Source organism: Mycteria americana, chromosome 1 (assembly GCF_035582795.1).
Source record: "Mycteria americana isolate JAX WOST 10 ecotype Jacksonville Zoo and Gardens chromosome 1, USCA_MyAme_1.0, whole genome shotgun sequence".
NCBI lineage: Eukaryota > Metazoa > Chordata > Aves > Ciconiiformes > Ciconiidae > Mycteria > Mycteria americana.
In genome coordinates this window covers 104,954,534-104,977,302 of record NC_134365.1, presented here as the reverse complement: position 1 = coordinate 104,977,302, position 22,769 = coordinate 104,954,534, and the positions used below count along the sequence as shown (strand labels likewise).

General features: G+C 43.5%; 1 protein-coding gene across 1 annotated transcript in view; it reads right to left on the bottom strand.

Annotated features, from left to right (window-relative positions):
- The window catches only part of PTGFRN (prostaglandin F2 receptor inhibitor), a 54,447-nt gene that overhangs the window by 20,310 nt on the left and 11,368 nt on the right, over positions 1-22,769 (bottom strand). Inside the window, exons 7-13 of the mRNA XM_075494185.1 lie at positions 22,518-22,705; positions 20,791-20,861; positions 19,951-20,316; positions 18,679-19,098; positions 14,889-15,272; positions 10,138-10,563; positions 2,644-3,063 (exon numbers count right to left, since the gene is read on the bottom strand). Of these exons, the coding sequence (XP_075350300.1) occupies positions 2,644-3,063; positions 10,138-10,563; positions 14,889-15,272; positions 18,679-19,098; positions 19,951-20,316; positions 20,791-20,861; positions 22,518-22,705 (2,275 nt within the window). The remainder of the gene's footprint in view (positions 1-2,643; positions 3,064-10,137; positions 10,564-14,888; positions 15,273-18,678; positions 19,099-19,950; positions 20,317-20,790; positions 20,862-22,517; positions 22,706-22,769) is intronic.

Sequence of the window (22,769 nt, the reverse complement as noted above, 5' to 3'; positions counted from 1 at the left end):
AAAAGTCAGGAAAACTGTTAACAAGTCAATTGCACTATTAGGGACACACACACTCGTAAGCTACTCATCACCCATTTAACTCAGGATTTAGCAGCACAGTGCTCCTCAGCTTTTACAGTTACCTGGAGAGCTGCGTGCCCCTCTGCTTTTTCTGACCCTTTCCTGTTAGTATCTTCCCTCCAATTTTGGGGAGCCTCTCAACCTCCCTAGAAACCACTAGCTACCTCAGCAGTTCTGCCTTTCACCACTCCCATTAGGAAAATCTGGCACCAGCTTCTTTTTCTGAAGACAAGTTTGACAGCTGCCTGTACCACAGGATGCAAAACAAAGGCATGATATCTGAGCTGTGCTTTTATAGCTGCTCTGCAACTTTGCCATTTACCTCCGGCTAACTCAGTCACAGTTTGCATCAAAGACAGCACACCTCAGCAAACAAAACCAAAGTAACACACCCACAAAACATCTTCTGTCTTGTATACACGATTCCAAATAATTTTCCAAATAATAATTCCACAATTAGTCCATTCTGTGTTCATCATGTCCTCATCATGCCCAGAGACGAATGTCCAACAACGATATCCGAGTAACAGCTGAAGGACACAAAGTTCATCCACCAACTGAAGAAAGGAAGGTATTTCAAACCAGATTTTGCTACATGCCAAGATTATTTTGGGAAATAGCTCTCCAGTAAATTGTGCCTGAGATCTCATTTCTCTCTTCATTCTTTTGTAAAGGATGAAAGACTAACAGGGCTTCAGGACTATCCCTCCCTCTATGAGCCAGAAATCCTACCTGGGTGAAGAGGCTAGGAGTAGAGAGTGACAGCAAAAAGAAGTCAAGACTGCAAGATGCACACTTTCCTCCCTTGCATAGCTCACAGGTTTCCCTCTGAACCATGGACAATAATAGCATGCCACCAAACTTTTTGGATGGGAGTTCAAAGTGACATAATGCGAGCAATGCTGGGAGAGTCACCAACCACCACTCTTGTGCAGGAAAGCCTCCACGTAAGAGCTTACTATTAAGGGGAGGGGAGGGGTTTGGGACAGATTTCATTCTTGTTGGTTTCTTGCATCACCCCTTTGCAAATGCTGCTATCCCACTGTGTCTGACGCAGGTATCAAGAGTAATAAGGCTAAACTATAGCCCATTAAACCATCTTGAGAAGACAATAAATCTACAGAAATATTCAGCTGTGATAGTGCCGCTCTAAGAGGCATTTGGAACATAGGCAACTAACAGATTATTTTCAGAACAGTAACTTACCATAAAACTAAACAAAAAACCAACCAGAAATTACCTAGAACTGAGAGAAGCATTGAGCTGAGTCAATGTCCTCTCTCTGGCCAGCTTAGATCAGACTGCATCTTCATTAGGGTTTGTATCAGGATGCTACATTTCAAAGCTTCTTACATTGCAAGGCTGTCCCCCTACGCTCAGCCCTTGTCCTTTTCCCAGTGTGCCCAGTATAAGGAAGTTCAGTTTTTAGAAATCGCCTCGTAGATAATGATTACCTTAGTTATGGATGGAACCAGAAGTCAGGCTGCTCTTGCCTAGTCACAGACACATCTTCTAAAAACCCTACAGCCCCACTATTATAAGCAGAATAACTCACATAAAGAACAAGGGATGTGAGGAGAGACCTTCTCCCAAGCTGTGCTTGCAAAGAAGAATGAAGGAGTGGAGAAGGTTTGAGATAAAGCAGCTAAGTAGAGAGCTCCAACATAGGATGCACCTTTGGGCTACACCAAGAGCTCTTCAAAACTGCTCAAGAAGTCACCAGCTTGGTTTATCAAGCCATCAGATGAGCCTCTCGCTCATAAGTGCGCCACCATTATAAAAACAACTCTGCAGTACTTCCCACCCACACAGCATGATAGGAAGTCAGTGTTAGCATGCATCTCTGATGATCCAAACCAACCCTGTCCCCCTCCCCCTCCCCCCAACAATATACCAGGACAGGCATACTTCTCTAGAAAAATCTCAACAGGCAGGCTATGTTACAGCTGAAGGTGAAGGGTTTCAGCAAAGATGTGAGGAACAGGATGCACTTCTGATACTGAATTTGTCATCCCAATTTGTGAAGCTTTGTAATCCAGCCACAAGGGGCCTCTAAGGTCTTCCAGTGGCAGGATACGCTTGCTGAGATGGCTGATATGCTACCATTGCCTTGACCTCACCATTTTCTGCAATTACATCAACAGGAAAGTGTGCTCAGGCAATTTAATGCTATGCTAATCGAGTCTGTTTTGGAACAGAAATGTAGTTTATATTAATGTTCTTCCAGAGCAGCCACTACCTAACAGCAATCTAGTCAAAGGCGGCAAATGTGGCAGCAGTTATTCCATACTGAAAACCAGCTCTGAGCCTGCAGGACCATAAATACTGCATTAGTAAAGAAAAACCCAGGGGTTATGATTACAGCCAACTCATTAAACATCCTTCTGTAAACAATCAATAGCACAAAGGACACAAGTACCACCAAAGGAGACAAGCAAAGCTCTCAGCCATCATACCATTTGGAGACCCCTTCCATGTTCCAAAGAGCAGGTATTTCCCAGAGACAGGGGAACCACTGGAAGAGCATCAAAGGACTCTGTCCCTTTCTGGCTTAGACACACAGCTGCCAGATTCTATACCAACCTGATGTCTGGAAGTCTATCTGGATAGGGTTGGATAAGCCATTCACTGCTTCACGCCACATGCCACCACCACCTGGAGACCAGGCAGTCACCACACAGCGATACAGGCCAGCATCAGAAATCTGGGTCTGATACATCCTGTAGCGGAACTCATTCTCTTGGACCTTCTCTAGAACCACACCATCCACACGAGTCTGGTCCGTCCAGTCTTCCAGCCGCACTACTGAATCCTGGTTCAAGGAGATTATGCGAGTGGTTCCATTGGGACTCGACTGATCCGTTAGTGGCTTCTCCGCTGTAATGAGGACAGAATAGCGCGGTGTCTTGATGTTTTTTGAAGACACTTTGCATGTCATCTCAAAGGTGTGGCCTGCTACAAAGAATGGCTTCAATTTCACCGCCTCCACTGTAAGCGTGTAATCTGAAGAGGGAAGGAAATAAGCAGCAAGAGAGGGGTTAATAAATAGGTGCAGATATTTCTGCAGCACCTTTCAATCTAGAAGATTCCAAATAAGAAAAGTACTTCTTTTGGAGAGACAAATCCCAGCACGTTTATCTAAACACATATGGACATCCCAGAATGCTACTCAACAGTGCACACACACCAGTACACCACAGTTTGGGTCAAAATGCAAGGATTCAAACAAACACCAAATACTGAACAGATAATGCAATACAGAGGTCATAGCGTGACAGGACCTCCAGGATTTTTTTATTCAGGAGTAAAGATATTAGTCAGAAAAGACTCAAGAGCCTCAGTTTTACACTGGATCTGGAAGAACACCCTCAGCAACAGGGTACAAGGACACTGCTAAAGTACTCATGACTAGTGACAAAAGCTGCTACTAAATGAATCTGCAGCACTTAGTGTAGCTTCTTTTATTTCCCTTGAAAATCCATCCTAACAGCAATTCAGACACATTCAGCTGAACTCCCAAGATCAGTTGAAATTGCATGACAAAAAAGTTGGTGGTAACACTTTTTTTGGAGATGTCTCCATCCCCAGCACCCCCATACACACACCTTTGTGTTGAAAGAGTTCGGTATACCTCTGCCTCCACGTGTGTCCTCTTCCCTTGCTTCTCATGTGTTCACCCGAGTACAAGCCTACCAGAAGCCCTGACATTTCCCAACAGCCCATTTGGCATCAACAGTGCCAGCAACACTTACTGCTCAGTTTCCTTTCTTTTCTTCCGCATTCTCCAAGTCTGCTGGCTCCTCAATCCCAAGAATCCCTTAATTACAGGGTTTGGGAGAATTATACATCTAGGAGCACAGCCCCAAGATACAAAAAATACAAGCTCACAATAAGAAATAGAGAAAATGAGTGACTGAAATCGCAATCAGATAAAAGGAAAGGGAGTTGCGAGTTTCCTGGCACTGTGATGAAAAGATATCCCCCACATTCAGGTTCTTCCTAAGGAAAGGGTGCTGGGGCAGAATACGCAGCTTACAGCTACTTCCCAAAGTAGCAAGAATTCAGCCAGTCTGACTTTCTGGACTTACTTTGCTGCAGCATATTCCCCCCCCCCCCAATAAAAATCAGGTGTAGACACATTAAAAAAACCAAACTACACAGATCACCTTTATGCAAGGTGAAACTTCTCAGGAAAAGGGAAATAAGCAATGAAATTTGAGAGATTATTACATTGGGTGAGATTGTTACACATTCCCCAAAACTGAACTAAATGCAGTAATATTTATGCCCTCCCCACAAGAGCAACAAGATACTTGTCAAGATTACATTTTGCAGTGTTTTGCCTTCAAGCAGCAGTTTTCACATTGAGTAAACATAGCCCACAAGATGAGAAACCCAGTATGACAACTTTATATCAGTACTGTATAAAGCAGATCACAGTACAAAGCTATATAAAGAAACAGCAGGAGCGGGGAAGGCTGAGCTGCTGCTAGTGGTCTAGCTGAGCACAGAATTACTTGATGCTCCACACTAACACCCCCACACACACACTTCCACCCGCTAAGCAAGTGGGAATACAAGAGTTGCACATTTAGGCACTCAGGGTACAATCACAACTGAAGTTGCACACACAGAGTCAGTCTCTGCTCCCTTGCGTGAGAACTCATCATGCATCTGATTCTAGACTTCATATCCTTTTTTTCCTCATTCTGTGTCCATGAGATTCTGATTATCACCCTTCTTCATAAGGTTGCAGCATTTAGGAGCCCAGCACAGACCAGCTTGCCATATATTTTAGGAATCCAGTAGACAGTTATATTTTTGCCCCAAAAGCAGAAGCACAAACAGCTAGCCGTACTTCTCTGCCACGTTTTACTGCTTCCTAGGCTTTGTGAGGAGGCTCTGGGCAAATATCCCTCCTGATGCAAGCGTTCTTTGTGCTGCTGATCTTCATGTCAGAGCGCTGGGTCCTAGACACTGAAAAAGAAATCTTGCATTTGGTCTCTCATACATGTACTTAAGAAAAATACCTTCATGTGATCAGAGCAGTACAGATGTAGCTGAGAAGAGACAACTCTCCCTACTATCTGGGCTCCAAATGCCTTATTTCAACTATTCCCTGAGCCACAGGTCAGGCAGCAGTACACAGGCGAGTGTCTTGTCCCCAGTAAGGACAGAGCAAACTTGTTCCTAGACATCCTTTCTTGACTTTCCATTTGAGGGCAACAGAAAATGCTGCTTTTACCAATTATTTTTGCTAAAGAAAAGGAGAAAGGAGTGGTGGTAGCATGGTACAGCAGCAGAAATGCCATCTGTAGAGTTTGTGGAAGACAACATCTGAGGCCCAGAGATGCAGCCAGAGAACAGTGGCAGAATTCAAAAGGGTTAGAAATTAGGATGCTGAACAGAGAACAGGAAGATATATTCTTGTGAAAGTCCTTTCAAAGGATTTCTATACCTTTTAAAAACCAAAATTCCTTAGGTTGGATGAATACAGAAGGCAGAAGCACCTCCTCTTATGTGAGACCATAAGAAACGCAGACCAGAATAGAGAAGGGGACACAAAAAACAGCACATACAGATGCTGAATGTTTCTTGTTGCAAGAAAGTAAAAAAAGATCAAAGGAACATTTCTGAATCTGCAATAATATTGGAGACCTGCGTATGTAGTAAAGTAAAACAACAGACAGCCCCATATCCTATCAACTAGAAAAGCCTGGATCGCCGTTCTTAGCAGTACGGTTCTGTGCCAAAATTGTTCTCCTTCAGTAGCAGCAGGGGAAATGTAATTAGCACTCCATCACCCCCACCTAGAAAAGCATGTAGTTGACTCTGCGTGTAACAGTGCACATTATGGGAAAGAGGAGAAACCAAAGATTTGGCACTTAGGTTAGAAATAACAGTAATCTGCAAGAAAAGTTAAGTGGGAAAGGAAAGTTTCTTCATGTTTCCTACGTTAACAGAAACTACTCATCAGATCTTACAGCATAAGATGGGCCAGAGAGATCAAAGAACATTTTCTTCCAAGAACTGCATGCTGAGAGCTCATTTCTTATCTTCCAAGAATTGCCAAGGGGGCAACGTCTGTGTCCTGACCACTACCCTTCATGCTTGCCCCTCCACACATGCACCTGCAATCCCATGCAGAGTCTCACCTCCTTCTTGTAAAGCTCCATGAATGAAAAGCACGATAACACACACCCTGGTCAGTCATATACAGGAGGCTGCAATCAGCAGTTTATGTTGGAAAGCAGTAGGGGACGAGATCCTAAGTAAACCATACCCAAAGCTTATAACCAGTTTGGGCGCTACTCCAAGACAGAGGGCTAGCAGCAGAAGAAATCCTAGCCAAATGATTCAGATAAAATTTGAGTAATAAACTGTACTTTGCAGCCTGGCAGTGCATGCCTCTGCTTTCCATCACTGGCCACTCCAAGCGGTTAAGACACACTATAATTCTCTTGCTCTCTACCACAAAGTGTGTGCTCAGATTCAAGAGTACTTCCTGGGTAGTGACCAGAAAGAGTTTTCACCTAATCTAAGCCAGTCAAATTGCTAGAGAAGCCTAACAGCTACAAGGAGAAAGAGACTTTAGGAAACAGCAAACACCCTCCCTGCACTCCACTGACTCCAGTCAGAAAAGCAGCACAATGGCCACTGGTAACAGTAACCTCAGAGCCCAACGTCTCGTCAGCAGCCTCAAGTAACGCGATCTCAATATTCATAAAGGCTTCTTCATCCCCCAGTGCACTAGCTAGATTGCAAGTACAGGGAATGCAACAGACATTAAGGTAATGACAGCTTTGCCTTCGTAGGAGGAGGAGACTATACAACACCCTAAGGTATAATTGTAGCCCCAGCAGCTCTGATACCAAGAGCTCTGAAAATACAGCAGGCACACTAAGGCCTGCACCACAGCCTGATACATGTATATACAACCCAACAGCTCTCCCAGCTGCTGCACACACACAACTAGACCACCCTCACTGGCCTGCTCCCCTGCCAAGCAAAGAGCATAAACACTTCACCCTCACACAGCCGTGGGCGTCCCTGACTGGGGCTTGTACATCTAACTTAATGCACTTTCTTGTTCCTACACCCAAACTGGCACGTACACCTGGCAGCTTGGTGCGTGGGTATGGGAATTTCTTTGCTCAAGAGGAACTGCACGTCCGTACTATGCAGTGTCTATTATACACCAGCAATGGTAAAGACAAGTGGGTGGCAGAAACATCACCTGTTCTCTATTCACAGGACTTTCTGAAAGGTTAAGATGCCCTTGCTCCCAATTAAATGTGATGGGAGGGTCTGGCCAAGCATTTAGGACAAGTAACATTATGTTAAACACAATTATTTTGTAAATTAAAGACAGAAGTATTAACAAAATGCCAAATAATAGTACCTTTAGGATTTGGAATTTCAATGAAAAGATAATGTTCTCTTTTACAAAGAATTCCATGCAGATCCAAAGTTGACAACACTGGTTTAGGAAACAAACACAAATTCTGCATTCCGCTGCAAACAGCAACGGTGTTTTAAATATAGGCAGTACTCACACTCAAATTAATAAATAAAATTATCTTTTAAACTATCGAACTTTTTTCTGGTTGAAAGTCATCTACAGAGCCACTCAAAAAAAGGTTTCCTCCCTTCCTTTACCCCTCTTTTTACTGTATTTGTACTGTACTGGAATTTGTACTCTAAATAAGAAAAAAATAACAATATAATTTATGCTTTTCATTTTTGAGGCGAGATAAAGATGGTCCCTTTGTCACCTTGGTGGGGGAAAGGGTAGAAGAAAAAGGGGAAGAAATAAATCAGGCAGACTATGTCAAAAACAACGGTGATCTATGATAGCGATCATAGATTGCATTCAAAGCTGCATTTGCAAAGCTGAGTAAGCAGAAATACGTGAGCATTATTGGTCCCAACTGAACAAAATAGAAAAAGAAGATTAAAAACCTCAAGTTAAAATGGGCAAACATACAACTTATTATACAACACACACAAAAAGGACTTTGACATTTTCACACGATGTTTACATTTCAAGCAAAGGCTTCCTTATCCTGAACACCTCTCTGTGCTGACTGACCCACAGATGCAACAAAACCATTCCTCCTTTCTCAAAAACTCAGAACAACCTTTTCCAAAGTGGGATTTCTCCAAAGTCCCCCCCCCCCCCCCCCGAGCACTGCTCTAAAGTTAACACAGATGATGCAAGCAATGAAATAGTTGGAAGAAAAACCTCTATGTAGGCACAAGAAGAGGCAAATTTCTGTTCTCTCCTTAGGCAAACACGTGGGAGCCTGGCTGCTCGCTTTTATAAGCACTGGGAGCAGTTAGGGACTCAAATCACCAGAGATACTTGTCAAAACAACAGTCAGAGAGCAGAGGCAGCAGCAGATTAACTCCTTCATAGTTGCTGGCTACAGCACTGGGCTCACAGCCCGGTCTGGAGCTCACACGAGTAGGATGTGGCAGGGGACGGGGCACGCAGAGAAAGGCATCTAGGGCTAGACTGCTGAAAAGGGGGGAGCAGGAGGGGTGGAAGGGAAGAAGGGGAAATCAAACCTATATATTGCCCCCCCACACACACACACATACATATAACATGCTTTTTCAGGAGGAGGAGGTGTTTGTAGGAGAGCTCACTTTCACATCATAAATCCCCCAATTCCAAGTTTTGCCAACAAAATGTGCTTTTCAGCATGGGGACTATAAGATTTACATTTGTGTTGCAAAATTAGCAGAGTTTTTGGAATAAAACCAGAAACAAGGGAATGTTCACACCTGTCACGGTTTGTTTTCCCTCAGAAATGTCAACACAGGCTGAGACTTTTCAACTCCAGCTGGTCTCTCTAGCTGCTCCGAAGGCAATGATCCATTACGCATGCATGCACATACACACACACTCCGTGTTGTGGCATAACAACTGAACTAATTGTGACCAGCATTCAGCATTAATGAGAGATCTCATTCCTGTTGGAGAAGCCAGCTTCAGCGAAAAAAATGACCTTTTCGTGGACCAGTTTGGTTTGGGGATGAAGGGAGTACTGAGCAAGCAGCCCACCATTTCTCTCTCCACTGAAGCAGAATCACAGCAGAAGCTCTCCAACTCACTGTTTAGGGATTATCCCTAAACAACTGTAAACTGATTTCAAACTACTCTGAAATACAGTTCGCTGCCTGAGCTAGACTGTTAAACAAATCTATCAGGATAAATGCAGCTTAGCTAAGCACAGTTTTTTGCCAAAAGACGTTATATCCTAGGTTATCCTATTCCTTCTGCCCCTGTCTGACAGACCCTCTTGCATGACCTCACACCTAAGCCAAAACAGTATCACTCTACAGGACATACAGGATACATCCATCCATTTTAAACCAGCATTAAGCAATTCAGGTAATTCTATTTAGCTTCTAAGAAATGCTCTCAGAGTAAGTTTAAATACTGACCAGAGCTAGTTCACGTCTGCCTAAAAAAGGCCCAGATCCAAGCAAATCACTGAATGACTTTGCTCTGCCACTGACTGTTTTTTTGATACTCTAGTACTACTATGCCCATGAATTTCCTCAGAAGTGCCTTCTAAACATGGGCTTGTAGGAGAGAAAAAAACCCAAACCTCTGAAACTGGCACACAGAGAAGATTAAAGTGAGTGACATTCCTCTTTTCACCTTAAGACAACCCTGTCACTAGGAGCAAGATGCATCCTAGAGAGACCAAAATACTCCAAGTCATGAAAGGGGGCAATGACCCGAGCATCACTGCTGGATGCCACCCCTGCCACAATGACAGCCCAGCTCCTGGAAGTCTCAGCACAGTTTGATTGACATATCTCTGTTTTGCACTTCCACTCCAAACTGTTGCATAAAACTGGTGAGTGCTGTTGAGTAGTTACTTCCCTCCACAAATAAGAGGCCCTTACACAAGGCCTTCCTCTTGGAAGGACCCCATTTCCAAAGGACCACAGGACCCCATTTCCAAAGCCCATTAGCAGGCCTTCTGGCTGATAGGCCTACTCAAGTGAAAACTATCTCAGCTATCCAGGTCTTCAAGTGAATAGGTGCAAGGTTCCTACCTTGTGTAGCCCAGAAAATGCTGACAGATGCAGAAGTCACCTCTTTGCTCTTTACCCAGCTGTTGTTGCGGTGCCTAGTCCATGCAGAGATGACACAGAAATAATCCCCTCTGTCACTTTCTGAAGTCCACTGGATTCGTAAACTGAAAGTGTCAACAGCCTTTTTAGAGAATATTATTTCCCCGTTCTGAGTCCGCTCTCTGCTCCTGTCCCCAAGCAGCAGAGTCCAGTCTGCATCCATCACGGCCAGGAGTTCCTTTGTCACCACATCGTCACTGCGCAGGCGCTGCCTGTAGTACCAGGAAACTGCGAAGCGGATGTTTGCTTCAGTGTCCTGTGCATTTGTGATCCTGCAATTGAGCTCTGTGGGGTCATCTGAAAACTTGGGTGTTTTGGAGGCATTCAGAAACACCTCATAGTCTGGTTCTGCAGGAGAGGAAACCCAGAAGAAAGAGGTTAGAAGCTACAAGCAGAAGGGACAAAGTGCCAGAGCTTATTAAGAGATACTGCTAACTTCTAACATCCAGGCTGTGAAAGCACCTGAGCTAGAAGCCAAGTGCCAGAATATGCATTTTTCTTACAAGACCTGGGGACTAGGAACTTGGACTCCAGCTCTCAGACTTGCACCAGTCTGACACAAGTACCCCTAAGCCTGCATTTCCAAACAAGCCCTTTCGTTTCATATGTCTAGTCAGACCATTTCAGAAAAAATCAGGACTAAGAGATCTTGTCGAGCAAATTCATTCCTTTCTTTAGGCCTGGCCCCAAGAACCCACCACATGGGTTTAGTGTCAGCCCAGCCGGTCACCTTTTGCACCTGTTCAAATGCCTGGGGCAGCCTGCAGCAACAGGAGACTGGTTATGCTCTAGCTTTGGACTGACCAGAGACATCCCGTTTCCCCAATTTCTCTCCAGGATAAGAGGCCATTTCGCATCCTGAAATGCCTTCTTTTCCATACTTAGCCATCCCATCACGTCTCTACAATATGGTTTAAGAATGTTAAAAAACAACCCAAAAATAAACACCTCACCCAGACACCAAAACCAGGGGCATGGGTACCACCATTGGCACTGGCCATAGGCAGCACCAACAGCGGTGCACAGTAAGTTTCAGCAAACAGCATAACGAATACCAAGTAGCTTAAGAGTTGAAGATGCGTAGATCAGAAGAGCTTCACAGTCTGAATAGAGAAGTACATGCTGTACAGCTCTGAGGCTGGAATACCCTCAAGCTTGAAAAGGAGTGCCTGAAATTCATGGGTTAAGAATGGGGCTGTTGTATTTAAATCTGAAATAGCTGGCTGTCGAAAGCCTAAAAGTGATAAGGCAGCCGCATGACTATTTTCTCTCAGACTACAGAGATAGTAAAGGGAAAAGATTACAGCGAGAACCTCACAACACAAAGGAAATACATATTTATTTACTAGTGTTAGAGTATTTTTCTGTCTTGCTGTCTACTATAATTCAGAAAAAAGACTAGCTTTCCAACTGTTCAGCCAATACTCATCACATGGCTTTTACATCGTAAGTGTATTCAGTACTCTATATTTGTTTCTTGCTTTATGTTTTATTTGGCATTTTGCCCTCCTAGAAACAATTAACCAAAGCTATAATTGGGACAGAGAAGGCAATCCAAGGCTAAACTTAGGCTTAGCTCACCAATGAGCCAAGATAATAAAGCATCTTAATAGAACTGCTGCGCAAACTGTGTGTGTACATGCACTTTTGGACTTCAGATGCAAAGGATAAAAACAATTTTATCAAGCAAGCTGGCTGCTATGTCAGCTTGCAGAGAAGATATCTCACTGTTAAGACTCATGCATGCAGTGTCCTTGCATCTAGCAAGAACAAGGGCATTAATACACACCAGACACTAGAGTACCTAGTGATAGTGATGGTGAGTTTCTGCAGTGTTAGGCAACACACAAGCATAAAAGTACTGTTTTCACTGGTAGTAGGTACTACAGGCTTATGTACATAAGTGCAGATTTCTGCGCATTTTTGGTGTAAGGCAAAATAAAATGAAAATGCACAGAATTCCTCTGCTGCAACCAAGGTATAGATTACTAATGGTGGCCAAAACCCACTTTCGGTGTAAGTCCCCATAGATCCTACAGCTATGCTACTCTTCCTGTCTCATTCACAAAAGACTACTCTTCTCCAGAGCCTCATGATATATTGCTCACACTCTGCAATTTTCTTATCATTCCCCCTCACCTCCCCTTCCCGCCCAAAAAAGAAGGCATTCAAGACCAATTAATATTTTCACAGCAACAAAGACTATGAAAGCAGAAACGCTTCCCTAGACAGGAACACAAGAAGGAAAAAGCTGCAAGAAACTCGAGTTCTTAGAAAATCACTTCAGGTTTGTTTTATTTGCGGGCAGGGGAAGGACCGCTAAGAAGAGAGTTTTGGCTTTGACAGCACCACTCCAGATAGGCGCTTCACCCTGACAGACACTCAAACAGAGGATTTAGAAAGAATAAAAGGCTGGCTGGATAAACCTCATTCCTCCACTCTGTCAGCTGTCAAAGAACAGCCTCACTGACAGTTCAATGACTTAATACTCCAGCAGCTCTTAACTTCCATTAAGGAGGAGTCGCTGAATTCTGGATGCAGTTGAAAACCTCAAATGCTACAAATTTATTCTACTTTCCCTTGCCCAAGCATCTGCTGAAGAGCAGATTTTATTCTCTCCTGTTCCCAAATAATGCCAAACTGGAATGGAAAGAGTAAGGAATAGTCCCACAGGTATGGGCACTACGAGAGAGCACATGAGCATGCACACAAGTGGGGGGAAGGAGGGAACACTCACAAGTTGAATGTGCAATTTGAATGGCTGAACAAGGACAGGAAATTAAGACATTAATCCCTCGCGCACTTCTAGCACACATTACAAGTATACTTGCAAACAGCCACAGCTCAACTGCTCTGTACAATGCTAAAACGCAAAATTTAAAGTCATTGTTGCTGGGATTTAACCTTGTGACACAGCTATTTGTTTCTGAAAACCAGGCTTCAGAGTGGGCTCTCTATATGCTGGCCTCAATTCAGTACTTTTATATTGGAGGAGCTCTGCCTTTGTAACTGGACAGTACCACCAGTTTCTGGTTACAAGAGGCTCTGAACAGGTACACTGAGAGGGTTTAGGCCTGGATACTTGCATCCAAACACCAAGTACTACAGCTCTGCCTGTTCTCTCCCAGCTCACATCTAGCTTCATTCATGCTTCCAACACAACCAATACTTTGTGAATTTTAGCAGGTGCAGATACCTTACCTACAGCATCCTGCAACACCATCCTGAGTTTCATTGCTTCTAAATTGAAGCTATTCTCTCCCCAAGATTAATTTAGGAGACAGGATGGGTAGGCTGACATATCTAGACCTATCCCTAAAACAGGCTTTTTAGAAGTTTTGCTGGAGTTTCATTTTTAGTATTTCTCCCAAGTAACTTTACTTCTAAGGATATTTGCATAAAGACAGATCTCCAAAGCTTAAGAGTACAGCTGGGATAATGCAAAGCAAAAGCTTTAAAATCTGCAGCATGCATACGAGACAGTGGATCTCCAAAACAGGTTTGTCTTGGGAAAGGGGTATAGGGAAAGATACTGTCAGCCTGCTCCTGTAGGCCAGGTAGATCAGATAAGCCTGTTGAATCTCTTACCTACAGCTTCTGTTCCTCATTCAGTCAAATACTCTTAAATAAACAACTGTTAAACACAGCTACTTCTAACCAGCCCCTTGCAAAAAAATGTGGACACTGACAGTATTAGAGCTGTAAGAAGGGAAAACCACCAAGAACAACTGGGGGATGAAGGAAGGAGAGAATAAAGAGATCATTAATTTCTATTTAAGCAGATTTTTTTTTTCCCCACTGGTGAATTAAAAGAACTTGCTGGAGAAATGCGGAAGTAACGTATGGAAGCCGTAACTTCAAGTGCACAAATAATACTTTGCTTGTCCAAAAGGCTAAAAATCTACTCATCTCTAGGATTGAATGATGAAAAATGCACCGCACTGACTGGGAAGTTAAATACTGCAGGAAAATCTGTTTTAGTGGCCACTATGCTAATCAACACCACTAGCATTAAGTTAGCCACAAGCCAGGTCTCTCAGTCACACTATTCAACAGCTATGTGACATGGTCTCATAAAATGGACTTGTGTGCTGAGGGAGAATAAAGCAGTATTAAGTCATGTTCCGTTCTAAATCCATCAGTAGGATGTGGTGTGTCTCTAGTGATTAAAACAACAAAACAAAATCCCAACAACTTTGAAAGCTATAAGAGTTCATTATAAATAATTTTTATGGTATATGACTCAAAAATCAGGGGAAGCATCTGATATCACTGTGTTCAGAGCTCAGACAGAATGCCTGTTGCTGGATCAGAGCCCTGCTAATGGTATAAGGGAGGTGAAAGGGGACAACATGACAATAGGGGCAGCTTCAACCCCTGGAAAACAAGGCAGGCTTTTAAGGTTTATTTCCCAATTGGAGACTGTTCAGTGACACCAGAAGGTAGAGTGCATGGGTGGAACATGCGGTAAAAGATCCTAAAACCCTGTAATGTACTCCAAACCCCATAGGATAAATCAGTACTTTTATATGCAAGAGATACCCTACCCAAATGATAGATGCAAACAAGAGAGAAACTTGCACAGAAGAGATTCTGCAAGGTCCTCTCTTTTCTGATCGGACCAAGGAATGAGTGGTACATTACCCACGAAGTCCAAAAGCATAATCACTCACCTAATGCTGTCACCACCACACTGACTGGTGCAGATGTCCTCTCCACCACCTTATGCCAGCTCCCATTGTGCAGTGGTACCCAGATAGCTGCTTGGCAGAAGTAGTAGCCAGAGTCTTCCACATCCACGTCACGCACCAACAGGCGATAGGAGTTCCTATCTGCATGGCTCAGGCTGATGAGAGTTGAATCACTGACAACAGAATCACGGTCCATGCTCAGCAAAACCTGAGCATCTGACAAGGTATCATCAGGTGATGCAGAAAAATACCACATCACCTCTGCTTGGAAAATACCACTCCTGTCTGTTGTGATGTTGCATGTAAGATCCAGGGAGTCTCTTTCGGTCACAGACACATTGCTTGTTGAGATTACCACATCTAGAGCTTAGAAATGAAGAGACAAAAATTCAAACAAAAATTTTTTTTTTTTCTTAAAAAGAGTCTACTGTAAGTTATCCAGGACTTCACATTCTATTACAGAAGTTTCTGAAGTGGCAGCTCAGTAGGCCTACCTTCAAATGTCTGTTGGATATTGAGCTGCATGATCTATTACAAGGGAAGTACACATTATCAGTCAAGCAAGGGATGCGTGATGAGGGCAGGGGGAGGACGGGAGGGAGAACAGGGTTTTTGTAACTCAACAGCAACTGGTCCATGAAGGCTTTGTCCCAGCCACAGACCGCACATCACCTTCGCACATCACCTTGTACAGGATTTTCTATTCTCACAGGAGGGTCAAGGTGTTTTGGGACTATCCCTCAGAAGAGAAAGTGTCCACTGAAATCACTAGGAACTACATTAGAACTCAACTTGTTTTCTGCTGAAGTGGTTTTGGGCTCCTCTGACAGAACAGATTTGGATGACAAGCAGCCATGGCCACATGTTGGAGTCCTCAGGTGTGTTGCAGGAAAATGAAATGGAAGCAAACAGAAGGCAGCAATAACTCATACTGCTGACTCCTCCACTTCCTGCTCTGACCAACACACAGTGGGGACTTTAAAGCAATGCCAATAGCCACTTAAAACACATTTAACAAACTCCTCTGCTGGCCAGTGAATATTTTTAATATACATAGTACATACAGTCATAGCCAGCATTCAAACAGGACCTTCTGCATTCTGTAGGTTACCAGGCTGGCCACAGCTTTGTTAAAAGAAAGCCATGGGATGGAAGCGTCAAGACCAGGAGTAGAAAAGCTGGCCTTAGTTACTGGTGAGAGGTGAAGCAGGGGTGCTGTGCGTGTTGTTTGTAAACCTCAGTGAAAATCATTCACCAAGTTACCTGGCCACCACATGTCTTCACTTGCTCATTCCCTCATTCTGTATTGCCTAAAGATTAGATTTGGATCTCAGTGCAGCACCGTTCCCACAGTGTGTAATGCAGCTGCTCTTAAAGTCTCAACTGAGGCCAGTAGACAGGGCTGCTACAGCAGTGGCTCTTCTCAGCAGATCTACAACCAAGACCACGAGCAAGAATACAGATTCCTGCCTTAAACAGGCAGCTATGTTCTCTGGTGCAGATTAGCTACTTCTGTGTAAAACCATGTTCTACTACATAATAGGTATCCATCTGTAAAAGCTTTCTAGGATTATCATCAGGAATGAGACGCAACATATAAAGGCCAGAGCTAAACTGAGCAGCCACAACTATTGCCAATAAAACCAAGCAATACTCATCTCACTGCTCACCACCTGATAGCAGTCAAACTGAACACAGGGTAGCAAGCCCCACCCAAGTGGTAAAGCCCACTATCTGACAAGTATCTCATTGGGACTTCCTTCACTGTCTTGTCATGGGATTGCAATCTGTAGGAAAGCCTAATTAAACAGACTAATATCAGAATACAAGATAAGACTCATCTGCAAGGTTAAGAGCAGCATTTCTCCAAGGAACACTTCTGTCTTCACGAAATAGTGACAGGCATTTAGAATCTGGCAGTATATGCATACAGAGGGACTCTAAGAGAGTTTACCCATATGTATATCCTCAATGCTGCTTTTTTGGTTACAGACATGTCTGAAGGCCTCACTTAGGGTTATATACCTGTTGTGCAAGGCACTATTAAAAGATGACATATGACAACAAAGTCAGGCCCAAAGATGTCATGATTTTAGGAGATGAAAGTGATGGGCAAGTAGATAGAAGAGCAACAACAGAAAAAAAACCCACAGTTACACAACTAACCTGTGCGTGACTCTCTTCATTAGATATGGTAATTTTTTTCTTTTTAATTTTGTTTCTACAAATTCAACCCCACAGTTTACAGCAGGTGAGAATGACGGAAGTGCAGCAACCAGGCATACCATTTACAACTCAAGTTCATTTTAGCATGCAAGTGCAGAGTTTTCAGATGTCAGCACAAGATGCTCTTCAAGTCCTACTACAGGATGTGTGGGTAAAAATTTCCACAACATTTTGCTGGAGAATAACCTATCCCATTTAGCATAACTTTAAAAAAAGCCTTCATGCCCCTGACAAAGTGCCAGTGCTGCCGATGACTGAGCTAAAAATGAAGACAAAAAAAACCCTAAACAAAAAAACAAACAAAACAGAAAAACAAACCACAAACAAAACCGCACACCCAAACCACATTAAAAAAACTGCACTACTACTGGTCCTGGCCATCCTCACCCTGTTTTCAGCTACTTAAACCAAACTCTCCAAAAGTGTGACAAAATAGAGAATTACAGCTCTTAATTAAGCAAGCCCTGCCTCAGCAGAGAGCACCTGCAAGCTTTACTGTGTAACAGGTACCCTGAAAAAGAGGGGGCTGGTTGATCCTGTCAAATTTCACAGGCTATGTACCACCAGGATACTAAAACCACATCCAAATGAGCTAGCCAAGAAAACCCAGCAGTTCTGGGTTCTCCCTATAGTGATTAAAGGATTACAAAAATTAAAAGATACCCTTACTGTCTGAACACTTCTAAAATATTGTCATAATCTCACTTTCTGAAGGACCATCACTGCCTGTTTTTCCACCTATTGAGTGACAAGCTGCATCACCCTCCGCTTTCCCTCCTCCAAGTAGCGGTGGTAATGCTAATGCAATTAAGTGCTTAGTGCATCTACTCCTGAAATCTATATGGGCAGGGATATCTGAATATCCTCAGCACAGCACTATATGTATTTTTGTCTCCTTAGTCAAGCATGCAATGATGTGTTTAACAGAACCATTACTGTCCTAGATCCCTGCCAACACGGTGGAGCAATCAGACCAGTGATCCAGTGTCAGTGATAAAAATCACTAGATAATTTGTCCTGTTAAATTATCACTGCCTTCTTCCTTTCTCTTGATCTTTCTATGCTATTTCAATAAACACCAAACAGAAAAGCTTCACTTCTGTCATTGAATCACAAGCCACTTCTACAGGGGAGGTGCAGCTGTTTAGTGCTACGGGACAACTCTATGTTAATGAGAGCAGAGGGAAGGTTTGGGGTGCCCAGGGGTTAAATACAATGTTTATTTAAGAAATATAGAAACCAGAAGCAATCTGAAGTGAACTAAGGATGAGACAGAAATCTAGGTCTAGGCATCTAAGAGGTTCCAGTCAATCCTTCCATGCCATCATCCCCCTTCTCCCCAAAATAAAAACTAGAAAAATTATGCCAAGCATTTTCTATCGCCTTAGATGTAAACAGGCCAGCTATCCAAACAACACTCTACGTTCTCTTGGAATGTATCCTCATTTAGTTCAGCTTACCCAATTTCTGCTCTCAAAGTATCACAGTCTGGACACAGCACTGCTGTAGCTACGAGCTTTGACCCCAGCCCATCAGTAACACTCACCAGTCTGTTGGATTGCCACACTTGCTATCTCCACGCTCTTCTCCTGAATCTTCTGCCATGAGCTATCTGCCCCTCTCACCCACTCGCTCACAAGACACCTGTAGGCACCCCCATCCACCGACGAGGCCTGGGATACAGATAACCGATACATGTCGTTCGCTCCTGTGTCCAAGCGGATATCTCCGTTATGATAGCGCTCTTCATAGCCAGGACCCGGCTGGAATTTGCCCTCATGAGTCAAAGATAGGACGTCCCGCCAAGTTGATCCACTTTTGATCTGCCAAGTCACATGCAGGTGAGTGTGCTCCGGTGAGGTGGTAATTGCTGAGCAGCGCAACTTGAAGGAGTCGCCCTCAGACAGCCTGAGAGACATTGAGGAACGTGCTTTTGAACCACTCACTGATAAGCCATCGGAAATCACTATTTAAAAAAAAAGACCAAAAGACACAAGCATCATAAAACAGAAGCAAGAAGAGAACACCCACACTGACCTGTTCAGATATGAGGCAGTAAAACTACCACAGAGCAACACCTGGCCAATCATTCCTTCTTCTACACATAAATATATTCCAGGAACAAGAAAATTCAGCTGGAAATCCATTAAAGGAAGTGCTCCACTTTAAACAAGCCAAGACGAGCATTCAAATTCATTTATCCTTCCCCTCGCTTTAGTTTCTCATCCAAACATCATCATTCTGACTATTCCAATCCAGAACCATCTTGATTTTCACAGGAGTAAAAGATAAGACACTTGAAAAAAAAATAGTCTCCCAAGTTATTACTGAAGAACCCTAGATGAGAGAGCAAAGCTAAGGCATGACTGCAGTATCAACATGCTAAAGGGGAAAAGGAAGACTACCTCCTTCATATAGAAAGATCCCTAAATGACATTATAAATAAGAGAGAAGACAGGCTGTGTTTTTCACCTGAAGTTAGCCTCTCTACCCAGAGGCTTAGGGACATTAAATATTTGCAGACATCTTCAGAAAACTCACTGCTTAGTTTTCCCATTTTTATTTACATATTTACTAGACACAAAAAAGGAAAGTGGTGTTAATAGTAAACAGCCTCTCTTCACTTCTTCACCGCACTTGCCTTTGCTATCATACTTCCCAATTTTTTATTTTGGCTTTAGGAGAATTAAACAGGAACAGGAAGAAGAAAAAAAAAATCCACAATGCTCATAAGCAACAGAAATTCAACATTCTTAAGGGTACATCTATAATCAATATCAAAAACAAATTTAGAGCACACCTCACTCTTCAGAAATACCTTTCACTTGGACCTCTGCATCATAATTTCCCTGAACAGTGGCATCAGTGCTGGGCGTAGAGCATTTGTATGTCCCTTGGTCAGTTGGCTGGATGTTTCTAATCACAAGTTCCACAGCATCGTTGCTGCTCCGTCTCAGTTTGATATCCCCGTGGCCCACGCGTTTTTGGTACTCCTCAGAGGTGAATGTAGAATCCCAGGTACTCACTATCCGCACAAAGTCAGTCTCCCGGGAGAACTCCCAGTCAAAATTCTGTTCACTGGGTCCATCGTAGTCACTAACGCTGCAAGGGATCACCACCTCCGTGCCCACGACTCGAATAAGAGGACCTTTGGGCACCCTCACAACACGCCCTCTGCAGAAAGCTAGGCAGCAGAATAAAGAGAGAAAGAACACACAGTTAACAAAGGAATACCCAGGATAGACTTTGACCAAAAAAAAAAAAAAAAGAATAAGGTTGGGCACCCCACTCTGCAGAAAGCTAGAACTAGTAAGAGCAGTATTTCCCATTAACATTTATTCCCACTGGAGCAGGAGCCCCTAAACACACCATTTTTAGTGTGAGCAATCTTTGTTTCATTGCTTATGTAGTAACACATTAGGCAACGAAATACTGAGGAGAGAAAATTGTAAGGGGGGGGGGGGGGGGGGGGGGGGAAGGAGAGAACTAGCCATAGAGCCAATGGGTAGCAGTTTCTCTACTACAAGCCAAGTGCTATGTAAGACACTTAAACAACATTAGTAAGTGTTTTTTGTTACTACAATGAGAGCATAACCTAATCAGGCATTTTTAAAAGCTTCTGCTGGCATCAGTAGAGGGTTCAAAGTAGGAAACTAACTCTCCCTTAGCTTGAGGGCCATAAGAATGGTAAGTTGACTTTCTCCAAAAATGAACATAGTCAATTCTGCCCTGAAGGGTCATGGCTTCTCTAACACAGGTGAGCTTCCTTGCCTTCCTAATTGATTTAAAAGAAGAACTGATTTCAACACACACAGTTCGCTTGAACAGATTTCTGCAACCACACCTGTTTCTAGCACACATTTCCTCTTTGGTGGAAGTCCCAGAACATGGGAGCATGAGCAGGGCAGGCTCCCTCCAGAGCAGAGGAACACACAGTGTTCAGACAGTGTTTTCTGGGATTGCCTCACTAGGATAGAACAGCAGCAGCGGTTCTCTGCAGAAGGCTGGCAAAGCAGTATGTTGTGCTCCAGGCAAAAGCGTCAACCACTTAAACTAGCCAGAGGACCTGGCAAAGATGCAGCAGGAGACTTTCCTGGTTGATTTGGCTCTGTAGCCCAAAGAATAACCCCAGCAGCTGCACATGGATTTTAGCAGGTTCTTACTTCCCAAAAGAGCAAACTCCTTTGATTCATAGTTCCAACCAGAGAAATCTTTTCTGAAAGAGAGGGGTACTACCTAAACTCAAGTCTCCAAACATGAACAGCCTACTGCATCCCACCAGCTCCATATCCATAGCAAAATATTTTAGCAGCGGTAGAACAGGAAAAACCAGAACACTGAAGGACAGATCTTGCTAAAACCAAGCAGATGGCCATAACAACATCAAAAGCAGTTGGACCAAAAGGTTGATCTGAGATACCACAGAGGCAAAGCCAAATTTAAACAAGCAACCCCCAACACACAAAGTCCAGCAACCCACAACTGCTCTAATTCACCAGCTACATTGGGAAAGCCACCAGCTAGTGACATGAAGACCAATATACTTGCTAAGCCTTCCCCTCCTATCACTCTGTATGTCTTCTTGCTGTAGATTAAGACCCCACTCACTGGCTCAGAACCACCATGCCAATAGCTATCCAGGTGTGGGCAAAGAACTTAGTCTCATGGAGAAAAACCACCCACCGGGGAACCTGTTATGAAGTGCAGCTTGTCCCCTCCAGAGCAGCGTGGAGAAGGATGTGTTAAAGAATCAAGATTTCTGTGGGCACTTAAAAACTGCACAAGCAGCTGTACACACTGAGCATAGCTACAACAGAGAAAGCATATTTTTATCCCAGTTACAGTTCAGCAAACAGTTGAACCAAGAACTGACACTGTCTGTAGCTCCCCAGTTCATAACTGCCAGCATGCTCTTTGCTTTGCAGGCTGTTAACATGTACAGGCTCAGTCATAATAGTCCAATTTCCTCATTGCCATGACCTTCTGTATTCAACATTAGTACTTCATTAAACTTATTTGTAATGAAGACTGGGGTTAATCTCTTACCCCTTATATCCCTCCCAGAAGACAGTTATTATGTACCTGATCAAGCGATTGACTAGTCCTAATAAGGAAGCTGGACTTCTCTGCACCATTCACATGTGAATCAGAGAGAAAAACCTCCACTGCCAATGTATTGTTCCACAACCAGATGTCTTTAAGGACACCTCTCTAAACACAAGCACCATATAGTAAAATCATTGATACAGAAAAATAACCAATAAAGCAAGCTGCAGGGCTCCAATATATTTGCTCACTAGGTCTTAAGTTGCAGCCCCATTCAATCCTTCAACTTATCCTCTTATAGAAAGCAGTAACAGCAGCAGGTAAGCTTTAAAGCACTACCTGACAGCCAAACCAGCTTCCAGCAGACCACTACGAGAAGTCAGCTCAGGATCCTGACTGAGGGCACTCCTCAAACGCTGACGTCTCTCTACAAAATACTCTCCTGTGACACTAAAACAAGCAGACAACACTGCTCTGCATGTGTCTTCAGCTGCAGACCCACATACCGTGCACTGCACTAATCCAATCTAGAGGTGACAAAGGCATGACTAATGTGGCAAGGGCTGCACATTTGTGTTTGAGATTAGCACG